The sequence below is a fragment of the Myiozetetes cayanensis genome, unplaced genomic scaffold (assembly GCF_022539395.1).
Source record: "Myiozetetes cayanensis isolate MyiCay16 unplaced genomic scaffold, myiCay2020 scf1, whole genome shotgun sequence".
NCBI classification, from domain to species: domain Eukaryota; kingdom Metazoa; phylum Chordata; class Aves; order Passeriformes; family Tyrannidae; genus Myiozetetes; species Myiozetetes cayanensis.
Window position 1 is genome coordinate 124130244 of NW_026086604.1, and position 17874 is coordinate 124148117.

At 35.9% G+C, this 17874-nt stretch overlaps 1 protein-coding gene across 3 annotated transcripts in view; it reads right to left on the reverse strand.

Moving 5' to 3' along the window:
* The window catches only part of PHF14 (PHD finger protein 14), a 158055-nt gene that overhangs the window by 31360 nt on the left and 108821 nt on the right, over window positions 1-17874 (reverse strand). For 2 of the 3 annotated variants that reach the window (XM_050332579.1, XM_050332580.1), the window contains exon 18: window positions 342-455. The exons of the other annotated variant lie outside the window; for it this stretch is intronic. In XM_050332579.1, the coding sequence (XP_050188536.1) occupies window positions 342-455 (114 nt within the window). The remainder of the gene's footprint in view (window positions 1-341; window positions 456-17874) is intronic. 3 annotated transcript variants of the gene reach the window in all.

Here is a 17874-nt window from a genome sequence, read left to right on the forward strand (position 1 = left end):
ATTCAATCTGCCAGAATCTAACAAGACTCCTGTTACTGTTGTGGTGTGAAAGACAAGAATAGGAAAAAAAATTTCCTAATTACTGACAGTAAGAAACAGTAAAGGTAGCTAAGGAAACATTTAAAAGGTAGCATATAGAATATACTTGGCTTATGGGTACCATTAATCAAGGTCCTGAGATTCACCTTGGTCTTGCACGTTGTTGATATGGGAGGATAAGACTGAGTTTCAGCTTTAAAAAATCTGTTATTAGAAAAACAACACTAGGCATGAAAAAATAGAGGTAAATATGTATCCCCCAACAGTTAATCTTGGAAAAGAATAGACACAGAATGTCCTACCTCTTCTGGACGTTTCTGTGCCACCGATATCAGCTCTTCAGAGCTACTTCTTGAGGTAGAGGGTACCACGTTACCTGGGGCCTCTGAGACCACCTCATTTGACGGCTCGGAGTCCTGAGGGCAACAGAGACAAATAGACCCCTCAGCAGCGTGTTGACGTGGCACGCCAAGAAAATGAGACTTTTCAGAGGAACTGTGCTCTAAGCACAAACAGAGAAATAAAAAATACTTGAGGTCTAAAAATCTACGCCTTTACCCTGGGCAACCTCCTTCATCCGAGGCAAAGACATTTGTCATATATTTTCTCCTAAAATAGTAATATTTTCTTCACAAGAGAAGTATCCCTATAATACTTATTAACCAGCTATATGGCACTTCAGAATTGCAAAGTTCTGAATAAGCATGCTTGTTTTACTCATAGCTTCCCCTGCTCCTGAACTGCAAGGAATATTAGGAATATTACATTTCATCCACTTATTGAAGACGAAGGTTTCTCTAAAACAGCTGGAGCCATGCTAGAACAACCCTCCACAAATGTATTTTACCAATCACTGCAAACCAGTACAGCACACAACCTGATAAAGAAGTGAGTAGAGTTTGCTCTCTATTAGCAAATTTAACACTACAGTAAAATAAAATAAAATAAAATAAAAATTCTTAAGTAATTTGTATTCTATTTTCCAAATTGCCTTGATTTTGCGATGCAACAGTACTAGATGAGTCAAAATAAAAAACACTTTAATACCTTCCCTGCTTCACACAGAGGTTTTGATAATTGCATAGACTGAGATATTTTACTACAGAGAAAAAAATCTATTAATCGGTACAATCTCTACTGTGCTTGTCATGATGCTCATTACAGAAGATATTTTAGATGTCATCGCTTAGCAAGCAGAATATGTGCTTTTGATATATCAGTTTCTTTCTACATTCATTAATTGCAAGGAAATCAAGATTACACTTTTGAAAACTGCAAGCTGCAAAGCTCATTATTAAGTTTTCAAACATAACAACCTCTAAAAAAGTAAATTAAAATTTCATAATGATAATAGTCAGCAATTGCAGTTTAGCCCAACGTATGGGAAGGGAAAAAGTGAGCAGTGGTCCAACAACCATTACTGAATCACACAGAGAATCACAGGTAAGACCAGATACAGTAAAAGAATTAACAAATGGAGGGGGTTCCCAGAGACCATAAATCTGAAAAAATACCTTCTGAGCCTAAATATTTAAAATAAAGCTTTTTATACCTTTCTCATGGTATCACCTCTCTGTGATTTAGAAAAAGAATATTCTGACACATTCTGTGGCTTGCCACCTTAAGTTTAAGGTTTGGTATGAGGAAGACATTTAGGAAAAAACAGCTTTCAGAAAAAATAGCTTTCAGGAAAAAAACAACTTTCAGTGACGACTAAAGAATACCATCAATTAAAATGTTAGCAGTGAAGTTCAAATGCCATTGCCCTGAACTGTTTTATGGGCAGAATACTGGATCTCTGGAACAAAAGGAAAAATGAAGTAGCTTGGAAGAATACCAAGACCACAGCCAAACACAATGAACTGCAAAGAAAAACATCTTGAGCAATCTGAGAATAGAAGTCTGATTTTCCCTCTGCTGTATGCCATCAAAAGAAGCTTTGCATCCTGTTAATCCTGACAGCTCACTGTTTTGCCTGGACTTGCTCAGGCAAACATCCTCTCTCTCAAAGGCTAAGGCCACTCAGTTTGGTTCCCAGCGAACTATGGGGATGAGAATATTTCTTCTTGTTGACCCAATTATCCATGAGCTGACTCTGAGTATGGAACAGTACTGTTTTATTTTCTCCTTGAGAAAGTTAAATCAATGCCATGCAATTTATCAGCTCAATATGTTTCCAGCAGCTCTTCTGTGCTACTTACAAAAACAAAAGTAACAACAACATCTGCTGGATGAAAATGACATACTTGTCTGAATTCTTTGGTTCAGTGATTTCTCTCCTTGAATTCTGCTTGTACTTTGTGCCTGAACAAATTTTTGTTATGCTGTTATTACCTGTGTCCAGATAATGGTGGCAACCATCTTCTGTTACTGGTGTTTTTTTAAAGTAATAAACACCGTTTTTCAAAAATTACCTGAGAAATTGCAATCTGCTAAGCTTATATTCTTGTTAAATTCCTTTTGTCTCTACAGGGCCATGGATTCTTTGTCACATCAGGTCTTGAGTATCTTCTTCCCCAGCAGCTTGGCCACTCTTCTCCACTAGTTCTTTAAGAACCAGCTGGCTAATTTTATACTTCCACTTTTAGGGAGATGGAGGGAAACTGAATTTACTTTATTATTCAGAAATCAACCAAAGAAAATACTGCTCCTTTTCCAAGTGCACTGGTCTTGTTATCTCTTTTCACACTGTTGTCACTTCTTAGGAAAACTGTATAAAGCCTGAATATATGTAAGACAGGCAATCTATGTTGTTCTAATCCAGTTTGGCAACATGTAAAATACAGCTTTCAGAAACAGACATATTCAGTAAATGGAATGAGATCCTTTCATGTAAGGTACAACAAGAAAAAAGCTGCAAGGTGCAAATGAGAACTTTCATGGAACTGCTTCTAGGTGTTTTATGTGTATGTGGCAAGTATGAGTAAGCGTGCAACAGTTCTGGTAACAGATCCTGGTACCTTTATTTGTACTCTGGCAAGTAAAACAATCTGAAAAAGTATTAGCATTATTTATTTTTGTAACGGAAAGGCAGAAAAATCTGTACCACTAACCTAAACCAATGTTTTTACCAAAGAAGTGTTAAGAGGAAAAATGTACTTCAAAAATAATTAAAATTAGTTTGTTGTCCTTCCTAAAGTAACTTTATTATTTTTTGAAGGTCTTGTATGATGAAAACCATGTCAACTCCACTTCTCATGGATCTGTAAGCCTCAGCTGTAGCAGCGATGGACACGGTCATTCATGGACATAAAATTAACACGGTAAGTATTCTGGTACATCTCTTTTCTGGTGCTTCAGCCCTTTCCATTTCATTAAATTATTATTATATTTTCTAAACTACACAGGAAAAATAAAAAAATTTCATTTGCAAGTCAGGTCAATGCATAGATTTATAATGGATCACAATATTTAATTATAATAATTATTAAATTACAGGGGAAACCCACTACTAAATGGTACTTGCAGCTCCCTGAAAATGTAGAAATTCCTTGTGAAAACATAAATGCAGTATAAACAAATTCCAAATCCTCAGTAATTAAGTTTTGCCTGCAAAATGCAGTTTTTGATCAAAGCTCCTCAGAACATGATTCGTCTTGGACTTATGAAACCTTGAAGAGGAAACATGAAATGTGTAGATATTCTGCTATGTTTATGCAAGACAGCCCTGCTTTGAACTACGGCTCTTTTCCTGTGACCTAAATGTTTGCGTATTTTAAGATACCATAACTGCATTGGCTTGAATCAAATCTCAGTTCTGCAAAAAATATTATTTTGACTGCATGTTGACACAAATACACGACAAATCAGATATTCTAGTCCTGGGATGGAACTTGCTTGCTAGTCTTGGCAGCATTCAGTTCTCTTCTTCCCTTCATTCCAGTTTGTGTATTTGCTATTTGCATCTACTGTATAGGAACACATATTGTGCTTTTAGTTTTGTCCTTTTCTGTGCAGAAATATTACTGACACTGTATGCTGGAAAACCAAGTGTGTACAGAACAGATGTGGATTTCATTTGTGAGCCTCATGAAAGTGATAGATTTCAAAGGGAGATATTTACATTTTATGATATGCTGATGTTGTGGCTTAATTTGAGAATTTCACTAGTTTTATATTTTGCTTTTCAAAAACCAGACCATTAATTCAAGATCAAGACACATATACAGGTATGCATTTCATATGTAAACAGGATACAGATATGTATATACAGACATGTATAGTCATAAGCAATGCACGTAGTGAACACTGTGCTAACAAAATACTGTACCTGTTTACCATTCTATGTTACTGACTCAACACAGCTTCTTATTTTGAAGAAAATGGAGAATTGATGTATATTTATAAAAGTATGCATAAAATACTCTGCTAGAAAGCATTTCCATTTGAAATAAGATAATGGAAAAATAGTGTCTTACAAGGGTATTCATACCAGCCAAACAGACACTATTTTTTCTGCCACTGCTTCTTTAAAACAAAACTAAAAAAGAATTGAAACAAATCAACCTACAAACCCTTTATAGATGATTTCAAGCTGACGGGTTTGAATATATTATGTTAACTCTGCACTGGTTTTCATACATCATCCTTTACTTTAGTCCAGTTGAAAATTACACAAGTCATAAATTAGCTTTAAACAAGTTTTGAATCAGCCTGGAACTAGTTTTCAAATTAAAGAGCCGTCAGTATATTACATCGTACTGTCATTTTATTACCCAATCAATTCTGTGTGGCCTGAGGTAGAAAGAAAATGGATGCTGTCTTCATTTGCAAAGGGTTTATCTCTCACACCAGGCTGTGAAAACATGACTGCAGTAATGAATTGGAAGCCAAAGTTACTAACAAAGACTTCTAACAGTAACAAAGTAGAAATATTTGTCCCCCTTTAGACTTACAAAAGGGGGAGGGGGAGAAAGCCCTTTCTGAAACATGAAGACAGCTTCTCATAGCTGAAGCACTATGGGATGAAATTAGCACATTTTTATTGAAGTGTTAAAGTGGTTGTAGCCTCACAGAGTGTCATCTTCAGCGCTGCACAGAAAAAGCCTTCCTGGGTCAGACCGACAGTGCCTCTCCTGCCCAGACTGTGGAACACCCCTCCAGTAGCTGATCAACCACTCCCACCGTTCTTATTCTCTCTTACACCCCAGGGGCACACTTTGAAAGTATTCACAGTATCTTAGCAGAATTTGGGAAAATCTGGTGCAGACAAGATATATGTAGCACTCCACAGTTCACAGGTGGCCAAAGTAAACCCCCAAGGAGGAATGCAGAGTTTATCTCAATCTACTTACATGTGAGATCAATCACTTTGCTGTTCCTCAGATTTTACCCTGTGTTAATTAAAGAGGCAAGAATATGGGCTTTAAACTTTTAAGTCAGGTTCCACAGCTGTAAAATTTCCCTTCCTCTTTCTCTTCTGCCTTTGTCACTCTCTTCCTGCTGATTTTATTCAACATCTGACAATCTCCTCTCTCCTGCCCTCTCCAAAGATAGGAAATTACAAATGCAACCTCTCACATCCATGTGCTGACCTCCTACGCTGCCAGTCACAGAGGCAACCGCAATGTTATGTCCTTGGGTATTTTTTCTCTCTTGAGAAGGGGATGATGACTTCTATGTCTATACACACTTAAAACAACAGGGTCTCATTCTCAGCTAACTCTGAAACCACCTCAGTTCAGGTAATAAACCTTAAGCTAGCTTTAAAACCTCTGCCTTCTTTTAAAGACAGAAACAAACCAAAGACCTTTTATAATTCTCTGTTTTCCAAATATAGAAACTTAATTACATTTGTTAGCCTTGCACTACTTTTGCTATTTTTCTTCTAACACCCTGTGCACTGTGAAGGAACTAATAAAGTTACAAGTTTCCAATAAATACCCATAAGTCCCAATGTATTATCCCTCTATCTTCCAATAAACTACAGCACTGGAAAAGCATGCTTGCATTTTTGAAACCTACCTAGATTTCCAAGTGCAAAGGGTAAATTCCCACCTGTACTGTTGTTTTAAAATAAGTGTGCTATTATTGTTAATATTTTACTGGAAGTGTTTGAACAAAGTATGAAAGGAAATGGTCATCTGTTTTCTCTGGATTCCTTCTTCAAACAGAAAAAAATCATTTACATATATTTAAAGCCAGAAAGAACATTCTCAAAATAATGTTTTTGATATTTATTCTTCCGACTTTATCACATGCAAATAGAAACAGCAAACAGGAGAACATTTTACTGTTTGAAGGTATTATCATTCACTGACCTCTGGAACCTGAATTAGTTTCCCCTTTCTAACTCATGCATTTTTCTACATTTCCATTACTCAGTGTACTAATCCTACCTCTCTTGGGACTGAATCCTCCACCATCCAAATCAAATTATTGTATTTTCCTTTCACTTGCTCATCATTCACTACTCAACATTCAAAAGCTATTCTTTTAGCTACCCTTTCAATAGCTACTTTTTCTGACCCCAGAATTCTTTGAACTGTATTAAAAATCAACTCTTAAAATACTGTAATTAATAAAACCAATTAGAATACAAAAAAAGGGAATTAAACTTCAAATTATAGACTCACCACACTAATCTCATCTTGGATGTACAAAATAAAGAATACAACTTTTCTGTTACTATCATGGATTAAAGCCAGTGATGACAGTGGCTCAAACTACTGGCAAAAATTTGTGTACTAACATGTATATCATCACTAGCACTTTTTAGAATTTCTTCACTAAAGGGAAAAAGCCAATATCTATCTTTTTTTTTGTGTTAAATCTCCTATGTCTTGCATAATTTGGTAATTATCTGGTGCACCAGAGCAACAGATTTCATATGAATATCCTTTTGAAGGATATTAATATACTGACAAGACTGCTGTACTATGCCATTATCACTGCATGTAAGAGTAGCTCAATACTTTTTTTCCCTTTTTTTTTGTCCACACTGCTTTCTTCCTATATATTGTTCTGCTATTTTTTTCAAGTTATGAATTAGGTTAAAGGCATATACTATAACCTAGAAAATTATTTTTGTCCTCATTTTATACTTTGCAGACTTTATAGAAGTTATTTTATGGAGTTCTAAAAGCTCCTTAAGACAGTACAAACATAATTCATTACTACTGGATCAGGACATTTCATCTTCCCTGTGCCTGTTCTGTACAGCTCTGATATCTCCAATTCTTTTTTCCACCTTCTAAAAAACCAAAAAACCCAGGAGATACAAAACAAATTCTCAAACACAGAACAAGCATCTACAGCCAATTAAAGTGTGGTGCTTAATGTGTAGCTGTATGTATGTTGCATATAACTGCAGTTGTTGACTTCAACATACTAAACATATTTACAAAATTATATAGGCACATTCCACCTAACATTTAAACGGCATTTTCTAAACCACAGATGTACAAAGCTGATATCACTCCTGGAAGGCAGTGCTGCAGCTACAATTGATGCATTAGTAAGGCTACACTGGGGTTTGCAGTTGTCTGCTTCCTTAAGCAATGTATTATTCCTTCAGAAATGATCAGGGGCAGACCGCCACAATCCATTCATACAGTCTCTCTAGAAGAAAGTTTTACCCAGCTGTATTTCTTTTCAAATCATGTTTAAATTGCTCCAAACTTTCCACGCTTTTGGATTGCTGAGGCGGTGACAACTTGGGAGTAAGGTACAGCACCAAACTTACTTTCACCTCTAAGGGTCAAGCTGCACATTTGCACAATTTATGGACAAAATAGTTTGCTTTGGTTCACTTCAGCAGCTTAGGAGAAAGCATATACAAAATTGCTCACAGTATTTGGCTAATACTTAACTTGAACGAGAAGATTGAGCACTTGAGAAGATCTCTGCTCTAAAAAGCAGCTGCTTTATTCTAACAAAAATAGAATGTCGCTCAGAAAAGGCTTTCTTTCAAGCACACAATCTTCAGATATTATGCATCAGCATGCAGAGTGTGTCTGTCAGATGTTGGAACAAAGCTTTAAATTGTACCATCTAACTTAATTCTCAAGACAGGGTCAGCACATTCATAGGGTTGTTTGGTTTTTTTTTCATCTTGAGAAGTCCTTTAAGTAATATTTATTTAGCTCCTTACATCTTCATCAGCACTGATTCTTGCTTTTCAACTCCTTGAAGTCCAGATTTTCCCAACATAATGCAAAACAGAGTGATATTAAAATGTGTGATCACCAAAAGCATCACAAAATCGTCAAACGCTACTTATTAAATCAAGACTGGTTTTCATCTCTCGTTTCCAGAATATTTTTCAAGTAACAAGATAAAATAAAGGATTGCACAGTACATAATTTTTTGCATCTAAGTTTATTACACAAGTTTTATAGCTCTCTAAACTATCCTTACATGGCACCCACTTATCTGCCTGTTGTTTCAGAGGTTTTTCTGTAAGTGCTTTACCCTGCTCTGAGGGAAGGCTGTGTGTCCTTCACATCCTCATTTCCACTTTGCTGCAATCCTTTTTATTTAATTCACCCCACTCTCCCCTATAAGGGTTTGTATTCTCCAAGTGGAATTTTCTCATTCTTATGAATGTGTGTGTGCTTACAGTTCCCCTTTTACACCAAGGGTGCTTCTTTCTGTCCTCTTATTTTTGTCATCATGCTTTTCTCCCTCCTGCTCCTCCTTTCTCTCTATTCCTAAAAAGTACCATCATTTATTTTGAACTGATAAAGCAGAAAAGTAAAACATTAATTCAAGGCTACACAAATATTTTTGGAGAATGAATCTATAATTTCTTTAAAAACCTTTCTATAAAAATGTTTCCTATACCCTCCTTCTCAGATCTAACATCTGAATGTGCCATATTAAAAAAAAATAATATCTTGGTCATCCTTTAAGAAGCTTCAAACAAATCTTAGAAATACTGTTCTGTGAGTGCCCCTGATTTGTTCACTCATGCTGATTGCTAGAATAATTAAAGAAAATTTCCAGATAACTTTATACCACTAAATAGAGATACTCTTATTAATATAAAGTAGCCAGCTAAAGCAGTAGGTTATTTTATGCTGTCACACTGAGCTGCACAGACAACGGTATCTTTACTAAAAAGGGAACAAACAGCCAAGTTGACACAGTTTAAGATGTGACATTAATCAGCCATTTTTTGCTGAGCTCATGGGAACCGAAAGGTCACAACTACTGCTGCAGCTTTAAAGCACCCTCAGAAAAGCCTGGAAACTCCTCATTCTTCCCTAATTAAGAACACTGCAAATGACAAATGGAATGATGAAACTAAATTCATACTTAATGTCAACTTTACAGCCTTGTTTCTAAGGCATATTTATATTTTCCCTGTGATGATTTTGGGTGGTGTTTTTTTGTTTGTTTGGTTGGTTGGGTTTTTTTGTTTTGTTTGTTAGGTTGGGGTTTTTTTTGGTTTTTTTTTTTTTTTTTTTTTTTTTTTGTTGGTTGGGTTTTTTTTATCAGATTACATCTACTAGACAAAATTCCTTTCTACGTTTCTCATCTGTAGTAGAAAACATACACCAACTCCCTTACTCTTAAATATGGTTGCTTAATATTGTAGACTAGATGCTTTCAGTCAAAACCATAAGAATACAGTGCTTACACAAATACACAAATTATGAAACTTCATACCCTAGCAGTATATATTTGTGTATTCACTTTTAGGCTTTTGATCTTCAGAGTTCTAATATGTTAATTTCACAAATTATCAAAATAGGAATGAAACCACTTTTACAGTCAATGAAACTGAAAAACAAACATACCTTTGATACAGCACACGTAAGAGTCACTTCATATCAATAAAGTGTGGGGTGCCAGGAACAGCTCTTTAGATCAAAGAAGGTGTTGAGGATCAGCCAGATGTACAACACACATCGCAAAGATAGGACTAGACTGGTCATGAAGATGGTACGCCCATTAGCAGTCAGAATACATCCTCAGCTTCAGTGCCCCTGGACAGGCACTCACTTGGTACACTCTTGAAACCACTCCATAATGTGAAGCAAAGCTTAGCAATTGGTGGCACCTGAGTTAATTCCTTTCAAAAATTAATTTCTGACCTTAACCAAAATGCTAAGTTAAATATATACTAAGATATCTCAGAATAAAATCCATTAAGATCAGCATATCAGAATGTAGAATTATTTAAACTAACAATAGGAATTTTCAAAATAACAGCGTATTTTAAATGCCAGCTTGATTCAGAATTCAGCAGTACTACCCTCGATCATCAACAGTTCCCTTCCTCCTCCTGAGATTCACTACACTGAAAGCTCCTTGAGGTTTAAGAAGTGTCCCTACCTTTTTCCTTTTTATTTTTTTGCCACATTATAAAAAGAAAAAAGAGACAGACACACCTAATGCCTTACTTAGAGATAATGGTTTGACTGCTGCCCTGAATTAACTGGGGAACACATTCCATCATCATAGGGAAGATCCTGGTTCACTTTCCTCTTCCTCTTCTTACAAGGGTTCAAAATTGTATTTCCTAATGGATTGCTTAAGTCATCTCACTATTCTTTAGCCAAAGCAGGTCACTTTGCATGGAAGAATGAATCAGTGGATAAAATGATTCATGGTGTATTAACCAGCATATCTACTGTCTTCTATTTTACTCTTTTTATATAAAGGAGTTTTTCAGTCTCTGTCTATGCTGTATCCAGAAAGCACATAAACAATAGGACAATAGTTCATTCAGTGGGAGAATAAATAAAAGATTAATAAATCACAGCTCCCATATCTCAATATTTTTGTATTTTCTCATAATTACCTTTAAATGTAAGATTTTTGAAGCTATCCTCATGTGAAAACTTACATCTTCAAGAAGTTCCTTACCACCAGCAAGTTACAAACCAAAGTATTTAGAGCATCATTTTGCTCTGAAATTCCTCTGCCTTGTGCAGTACATTTAACCTAAATAAGCAGTGGAGATATGTGGTAGAACAAAATGGTAGGGTAAACTGCATTTTCATGTAATACACAATATTCTTGTAAATATTAGTACCTGATATGTATCCTTATTGATTGCACAGGACTGTTTGCAGATTTAATACTCATTATGTCAATGACTCTCTCAAATTGCTGACACCCTTCTACTTCCAAAAATAAATGTGATGTGATTTACTCACTCTAAGTACACTTGTGTGTACCTTCCATAAATATTGAGTTATCTTGCTACTTCCTTTTTGATACTTCTTTTCTTTGGCTATTTACACCACATCTGAAAGGATACCATCTGCCCTTCAGTCTTCATGAGATTAGAGGCTAAAAGAAATCTTGATATCTACAGATTCCAGTGTTTTCCAATGATTTCAATGGTACTGTTTGTCGCAGCTGAAATACACTTAAGACTTTTCAAACGCACAAAGGTGTTTCAAACCACTGAACCAGATAATAATTTTCAACTGTTATCAAAGACGCATTTACTAAAAAATCTCAGATAAACTTAATTGCTACCAGAATTTAACAACGCACTATACATTTTAAAGGTTTTGTGAAAAAGTTTTCAAAAGCCACCTTAAAATTTTACGTAGTATCTATGCATTTTCTTGGTAGAGCTGATTGTAATGCTCTTGCAGTTATATCCCCACACAAGCTATCTGCTGAGCCAATTTTAAGAGGATGGAACTTTTCTGCTACAGAACGCTAAAATCCAAGCGATGAGACGCTCCTTTGAGGAGAAAGTGGCTGACACAGCGCGAATTGGCAATGCCCAGCTGTCTTCTGCAAAATGTGATTAAATGTGGCTGGCACTAAGAGAATTTCTGTTTGAGAATGGCAACTGAATCTCACTTCCACTATCTAACACGACGACGAAAAGCAAATCTTGACTGTACTAGAATTCATTACTTGCTTAGTACTTCATAAAATGGTACTTTTTTTGGTTTCTTCCCCCATCTTCTTTCTCTCTCCTGGTTCAGTATGATTAGATTTTGCCCAAGCAGCATTAGCAATTTATACTGACGAATGACACATTACCTAAAGTGACATATATGGCTGCATTTCCTTAGAAGACTTGAAAATAAAATCAACCTTGAAAGTAAACATGAGCAGTTAATTGGGCAACTATGATAATGTGTTCAGATCTTACCCAGAGATTAACAATTAAAGGTCTAATTCTTGTTCTGTCATATAGAATACGATTACAGGTGATGTCCTAAGATAATTTGCAGCATGATAAAGGTGGACTAGTGAGGATTTAAAATATATAATTCTTCTTTAACTGCATACCTTCTAGTTCTATGTAAAATATAAGGCAAGAAATATATTTCTAGGTAAAGAAATTTATCTCAGAAATATGGTAGCAACAGAACAGCACTTTGCAAAATTAGAGTGGAATGGGATGCCAACAGCCTCCAGACATATCTTTGCACACCAGGAGTTACCGTTTATGTCACTGCAAAGAACGCACCTTGACATTTTTTGGTGATTGTTCAATTCTTCACGAATATTCAAACAAAAAAAAGATTGTGTGCAACAAAAATGTCAACGCTTTTTTCTTAATACCGCTCTCCTGGAATCTTATATCATCTAACCCAAGAATTTAATCAAGACTCAAAAGGTTTAAAAATTCAAAAGCCAGTTAGAAGCTTTTCATTCACACTTTTTTTCAGACACTTCCAAAATTAACATATCTTCTACTAATTAACTAAATAAAAATCAGAATTTCCAATAGGATTGTTAAGTGAAAGTAGTGATGGTCAATTACAATTTATTGCTAAATTTGTTTATGGCTCCACTGTCAGCATGACACCCCTAACTATCGATACCCAAAAGGCTCATTATTTTAGGAACTCTAGAAGTAGGAAAAGAACTGGGTTGATGAAGTACATCTGAATGTACATCAGTGGTGTAAGAGATGATGCTCTGGCAGCAACATTGTAGTGACTTTCACACAAGTGTATGTTTTTGTTGACTTCACTTGAAAAGGAATGTAAAATGGAGAAAACTTGCACTAAAAGTATTACCTCTGTGTCTTTTACATTTCCATATAGCTCTTTGATGAGCAAAATTACTGTCACAATGCTGCTCAATATTGTAAATATCTAGAAATGGATTTTCAAAAGCAAGAAAGTCTCCAGTTCTGTAAGAAGAGAGCAATCTTGTTTCCTCTGTCCTTCCTAGACACTATTCCTCATTCAGCCTTCTCACATTCTTTGAGAGCATACATAGCTGCATACCAAAGAGGAGATATAAAATCTTCCTGTTGTGGGATGCTGCTCAGGGCTGAAAAAGTGCTCTTGTTTTTTGTTCTCTCATGCTGTGTTAGCATAAAACCACATTCAGTGGCTTTACTTCAATCTTGACACTAGCTGATTTCTGAATTTTTCCCAATTGCAGCTAGGTCCCAGCAGAGATTTCTTGCCACTCAGTATTACAGTAGCAGGCAATGTAGGCTGTAAATTCATTCTGTCATGGCTTAGGAAGAGTAAGTCACAATTCAGCTGCAGAGCTATTACCTAGATAAACCATAATTGTAAGCAGATTTTGTTAGAAGCATAACTTAAAGAAGGTACAGAGTAGTAGTAGCAATTCTAACAGCTGCCCATGAAGAAATTCTGCTTTCTTAACCATTACCTTTGAGTAATATTTATTATAACTAAACTAGATGTTTAGTCATTTAAATATTAGATTGTATATATTCAGATTACATGCATTAAAAATGTACAACCACTATGCTGTTTATGATTTATTTCCAGTACTTTATTAATCAGGGACCTCTTAAACATTTCACTGGCAATTGAACATGGGTGTGCATTTTAAGCAAAGTAATAATTAATGACCAAGCTAATTTCTAAATTCAGCCATCCTTTTTTTAACTTCAGTAACATATTTTTAGTCACAAAAAAGCAAAATTATCAAGACAACTTACGAAAAGCAGGACTATCTCAGTAATGACGTGATTCGTGTGACACTCACAAAGCCTTGTGAAAAAATAATTTGCTTCACTTTTGTATTGTATTTGCATGGCAAGGTTAGGGCAGCAGGGTGGGGGGCTGCAGGGGTTGCTTCTTTGAGAAGCTGCCAGAAGCTTCTCCTGTGTCTGACAGAGCCAATGTCAGCTGGACCCACTACTGACCAAGGCGGAGCCCATCAGCAGCACTGGTAGTGGGGATAATGTATTTAAGAAGGGGGGAAAACCTGCTGGGCAACACCTGAAGAGAGAGGAGTAAGAGAAGCAACTCTGCAGACACCAGGGTCAGTGAAGAAGAAGGAGGAGGTGTTCCAGGCGCTAACACGGACATTCCCCTGCAGCCCGTGATGCAGACCGTGGTGAGGCAGCTGTGTCTCTCCAGCCCATGGCGGTCCATGGGGGAGCAGAGATCCACCCGTACCCTGTGGAGGACCCCATGTTAGAGCAGGTGGATGCCCAAAGGAGGCTGTGACCTGCAGGAAGCCTGTGCTGGAGCAGGTTCTTGGCAAGACCTGTGAACCCATGGAGAGAGGAGCCCACATTGGAGCAGGTGTGTTGGTAGGACTTACGACCCCGCTGGAGCAGCTTGCTCCTGAAGGACTGCACCTTAAGAGACAAATGATGGAGCAGTCTGTGAAAAACTACTGCTCTCATACTAAGATACGTGTGCAAAGTTTCAGCTTTGGAAAAAAACTCTATATTGTTGGGTTGTTTATGAAAAAGAGTGTATAAAGATAAGCAGCAAAGGGATTTCTTCCTTCTCCTGCATAGCAAAAAATATGGTGAAGAAAACGAACTTGGAAACCAAACAATTTTTGGAACAAGTATCATTAAAAGGGGTCTTTTCTTTTGACAAAAAACCCTCATTTAAAACTGCAGTGCACCGTTTAAATCTGAATTTTCTAAAAATATGCCACTTGCAAAAGAGACTCTTAGCAGGTTTATTATAAATGTTGGCTTTTATCAAAGTGTAATGCAAGAAAAAGTTATGTATTTCACTTTGCACTCCTAACTAATAGTTTATTTTTTTATAATACTTCTTCATCTATCCCAGTGTTATCCTTCAGAATCAGAGATCTGGTTTTGCATTTGAAACAATAATACATTTCACAAAAAATCCTTATATTCCACTTTCTTTAAACTTCTGCCTGGTATTAGCTGCACTATCATCTGCCAAAGAGAGGTCTGTTCCGACAATGTTATTGAAAAGACAATGTTATATTGTATTGCTCATTTTCTACTAAAAATTTTTATACACTTAAGCTGCACCTAAAAAGTACAAGCACTAGACGCCCATGACGAGGATCTGCCAGTCAGTACCAGGGAGTATTTGAACTGGTAAAATTGATTTGATGTGGGGAAGAATTAAAATATTTAAAACAAGTATCTGTTCCAGAAATATTTTACACCACTTAAGCTTTTTTTTTTTTTTTCATTAAAACCTAAGCCTCCCATCTACACTATGGGAATCTCCTGCCAACTAAGTGTATGTGAATATTTGGATTAACTAGGGGATTTCATAGCAAATAACTTATCCACTATTCATAAATCAAGTCCCATCTTAGGTTAATTTCAAGGCTGATTATTTTTGGAACATTTTATGATATAAATTATTCATTACATAGATGTATTATATCTGTTTGCCAGAAAATAACAGAGGCTGTGCCAACTCTTTTTTTTTTTTTTTTTTTTTAATATACCACCTGGGAAGCAAATATTACAACACATTTGGCAATACTTGACCCAACTGATAAGAATTGCCATACACTGCAATTTCATCCTTTTTTGACCCTCTCGATAATGAAATTAATTTCTGTGCCAAAGATTTGCATTACTGAAGTTATTAAAACAGGGCATACGTGCTGTAAGGACTTCTGTTAAATCTTTACAGGGCCTTATAGATTTGGTGAATTTGTCCATTTTTAAGGAAATCATTCTATTGCCAATGTTTTACTCCTCCTCACAAACCTAGGAAGACCACATATTTTCCAGCTGTATATTAAAAACCATCTTTCTTTCAATATCACACAAGAAGTCCTAATTAAACTGTCCTCAACAAACTTTTAAATATATAAATACGCACACAAATGTTTAACTTGATCATTCTTGATGACCATAACACAGATCATAATATTTGCACTGGTGGAAGACAACTGCAGTCTGCGAATTGCACTATGTAATTTGTTTTTCTGTAAACTACCTTGAAATACTCCTAAGTTCTGGCTGAAAAATGTTGCATAGAAACTGAACTTTTTTTCCCATTATATTACGTTCTGCTTGAACCAGCAAGCAGATTTATTAGCAGTATTCTTTTATCATTTTTCAGCTGCAATGCTGTGTGCTGTGATAGCAGTACATTTGCTTCTATGTTCTGTCCTCAAAAGAAGGTGCAACAATCTCTCTGATGTAAAGTGACTACATGAAGGTTACCCTTTGTCAGAATATGCAACTGAAGTGAGTCTGAATTCATTCAAAAGACCTCTAAGGATTTTTTTTGGTATATTTATTTTAAAATGTATTTCAAATGTAACTGTAAATTGCATTGTATTGAATGATAAAATATAGCACATATAAAACATACTTAAGACATGATTAAGCATTATATTACTATTGTGTGCCAACCTCATATGTTAAATTCATATAATGTTTTCTTGTATATATAAAAAGTTAAAGATATTGGCTAAATTGAAAATGTTTTGTTCAGACTGTTTAGTAAAAGCCCAGATAAAGTCTGTCCTTGCAATGCTGATTCAATCATCTTCTGTGTGTACTCAGGCAAGGAGAATCCCACCTAAACTATAACCCTCGCTAATCTAAACTACCTGTCTTGGCTCCCTCCTATTGCCAGTGGACAGGAAAAGGCAGCCCCAGAGAACAACTCATCCAAAGCTACAGAAAATGTCTAAAATAGGGAGCAGTGCTGACATTTTGCAATAGGGAAGTCAAGACACACGGAGAGTATGAAATAAAATTTTTATTAAATTACTCGATTTGCAATAGTCTGCACCACATCATTATGGACCCTTTCAAAACACTGCTTACTCACCAGCTCAGAGAATTCAGCATTTTTACAGGCTGGGCCTAGGGATCCAAGCTGGCCAACAGCAAACAAGGAGAAAAAAAATACTAAACAATTGAAAATGTTAATTTTGTCTAGAACTCACAGGAGCTCTGGGGTGAGACAAAAATAAAATTCAATTTACTGGCAACAACTCAACTACTCCAAATATAAGGTCAAACGTTCTTTTTCCCATTTCTAAAATCATCGCTTCAGTTCTTGTGCCCTGTAAAAACTAAAGACAGTATTTTCTCCTAATTCTCAACCCAAATTAATCCCTTTTAGTGACCCCCCAACAGCTAAATCACAGAAGGCAGGGAGGGGTCCTATAGAAGACAAAAATCATAGCATGAAGTGATTAAAGGTTGCAAAGTCCCACATAGCCACAAAAGGACTTACAGTGCTTCATGCCACTTAACTTTGGTATTTCCTTACTTTTGAGAGGTTGATATCAGGAATTTTTGTTTTCATTGTTTAATTATTAATACACTTGCATGAAACCACATGTGTGAGGAAACACTTCCTTAGTTTGGAAGAAAAGTCATAATAAAAAAGATGAAAATCCATAAGCCATAACGAGATAGTCGCCTGCACAACTCAGGAACAGATTAAGACACTTCTGCAGTCCTCACAGGCCTTCTTAACCACCAACTTTATTTTTGACTAGAATACAGTTCCATGAAACACAGGAATTAAATTGAATTGTACACTTTTTACTTTTTATCTGACCAAATTTAAAGGTTTGAAATACATATTACATATTAAAAATTCTTTTAAACTTAAAATATTGTTTCAAACATTATATTCAGTAATTTAATATTACAGTGTCCAATTACATTTGCATATTCATTATGTGAAAGCAAGATATACCCAAAGAAACGCT